This window comes from Onychostruthus taczanowskii, unplaced genomic scaffold (assembly GCF_017590055.1).
Source record: "Onychostruthus taczanowskii isolate IOZ18803 unplaced genomic scaffold, ASM1759005v1 scaffold590, whole genome shotgun sequence".
Taxonomy (NCBI): Eukaryota; Metazoa; Chordata; class Aves; order Passeriformes; family Passeridae; genus Onychostruthus; species Onychostruthus taczanowskii.
Window position 1 is genome coordinate 1 of NW_024503569.1, and position 2,143 is coordinate 2,143.

At 57.2% G+C, this 2,143-nt stretch overlaps 1 protein-coding gene across 1 annotated transcript in view; it reads right to left on the reverse strand.

Moving 5' to 3' along the window:
- Window positions 1-100: 100 nt before the first annotated feature.
- The window catches only part of SCN1B (sodium voltage-gated channel beta subunit 1), a 7,735-nt gene continuing 5,692 nt past the window's right edge, over window positions 101-2,143 (reverse strand). Inside the window, exon 4 of the mRNA XM_041418282.1 lies at window positions 101-273. Coding sequence (XP_041274216.1) covers window positions 134-273 — 140 coding nt within the window. The 3' untranslated portion in view covers window positions 101-133. The remainder of the gene's footprint in view (window positions 274-2,143) is intronic.

Below are 2,143 nucleotides of genomic sequence, written 5' to 3' on the forward strand. Positions count from 1 at the left end.
CCCGCCATTTTAACCCCCATTTTCCACCCCATTTCCCCATTTTCCGCCCAATTTTCGCCCAGTTTTTTCGCATTTCCCCCCCAGAACTTGGCCCCGGGGTTAAGCCCCGCCCCCAGGCAGAGGCCCCGCCCACTCACGCGCTGTCGGGGGGCGGGGCCGCGGCCGCCACCTTGCGGTAGCAGTAGAGCATCTCGGCGGCCAGCCAGAGCGTGAGCACCACGATCAGCACGTACATCAGGATCTCGGAGACGATGGACGCCAGGTCCCGCCGCGCTGCCGGAGGAGGCGGCATTCCCGAAATCCCGGGAAACGACCCCAAAAAAAATCCCGGGAAAAAAACCCCAAAAAAAACCCCCCAAAAATCCCAAAAAAAATACACAAAAAGCAGCGATTTTAGGGCGGGTTTGGGGGAAGCCACGCCCACCCTGAGGGGGTTGGGGACGTGGCCATTGGTCAGCTGGACACGCCCCTCCCCCCGCCCTAAAAATTCCCAAAATAGCAGAAAAAATCCCCCAAAAATCCCCCCAAAAAATCTCCCAAAATGTCGCGATTTTAGGGCGGAGTTATGGCGGGGTTGGGTGAAGCCACGCCCATTTTAAGCCACGCCCACGCTGTGCAGATTGGGGTTGGGGACACGGCCATTGGTCAGCTGGACACGCCCCTCCCCCAAAATTCCCAAATTCCCCAAAAAAATCCGGGAAAATGTTGGGGCCAAATTTGTCGTGCTTGGGGTAAGCCACGCCCCTTTTTGCCTAAGCCACGCCCACTTTCTGCCTTATATGGGCATGGAGTCTTCCTAGTGCTCGCCAGCAGCTCCCAGTAAGTTCCAGTTTGATCCCAGTGCTCCCAGTTTGATCCCAGTTTGATCCCAGTCCCTCCCAGTTTGATCCCAGTTTGATCCCAGTTTGTCCCAGTTTGATCCCAGTCCCTCCCAGTGCTCCCAGTTTGATCCCAGTTTGATCCCAGTTTGATCCCAGTTTATCCCAGTTTGTCCCAGTTTGATCCCAGTTTGTCCCAGTTTGATCCCAGTTTGTCCCAGTTTGATCCCAGTTGCTCCCAGTTTGATCCCAGTTTGTCCCAGTTTGATCCCAGTCCCTCCCAGTTTGATCCCAGTCCCTCCCAGTGCTCCCAGTTTGTCCCAGTCCCTCCCAGTTTGATCCCAGCGCTCCCAGTTTGATCCCAGCCCCTCCCAGTGCTCCCAGTTTGATCCCAGCGCTCCCAGTTTGATCCCAGTGCTCTCAGTTTGATCCCAGTTCCTCCCAGTGATCCCAGTTTGATCCCAGCGCTCCCAGTTTGATCCCAGTTCCTCCCAGTGATCCCAGTTTGATCCCAGTGCTCCCAGTCCCTCCCAGTTTGATCCCAGCGCTCCCAGTTTGTCCCAGCCCCTCCCAGTTTGATCCCAGTACTCCCAGTTTGATCCCAGTTTGATCCCAGTCCCTCCCAGTGCTCCCAGTTTGATCCCAGTCCCTCCCAGTAACTCCCAGTCCCCTCCCAGTCCATCCCAGTTTATCCCAGTCACTCCCAGTTCCCTCCCAATGAACTCCCAGTGTCTCCCCAGCTCCCCCTGGTGGCAGCTTTGGGAACTGCAGCGTCCTCCCAGTAACTCCCAGTAATTCCCAGTTCATCCCAGTCCCTCCCAGTCCATCCCAATCCCATCCCCATCCCTCCCAGTTCATCCCAGTCCCTCCCGTTTTTCCCGCCCCACACGCGGCTAACTCCCGTTTTTCCCGATTTCCCCGTTTTTCGCCCCAGATCCTGATCGTGACGCTGCGCGTGGTGCTCCCGACGTGATTCTCTCCCCACACATGGATAATCCCCTTTTCCCACCCCAAATCCCCATTTTCCCACCCCAAACCCCGTTTTTCCCGCCCCACACGCGGCTAACTCCCGTTTTTCCCGATTTCCCCGTTTTTCGCCCCAGATCCTGATCGTGACGCTGCGCGTGGTGCTCCCGACGTGATTCTCTCCCCACACATGGATAATCCCCTTTTCCCACCCCAAATCCCCATTTTCCCACCCCAAACCCCGTTTTTCCCGCCCCACACGCGGCTAACTCCCGTTTTTCCCGATTTCCCCGTTTTTCGCCCCAGATCCTGATCGTGACGCTGCGCGTGGTGCTCCCGACGTGATTCTCTCCCCACAC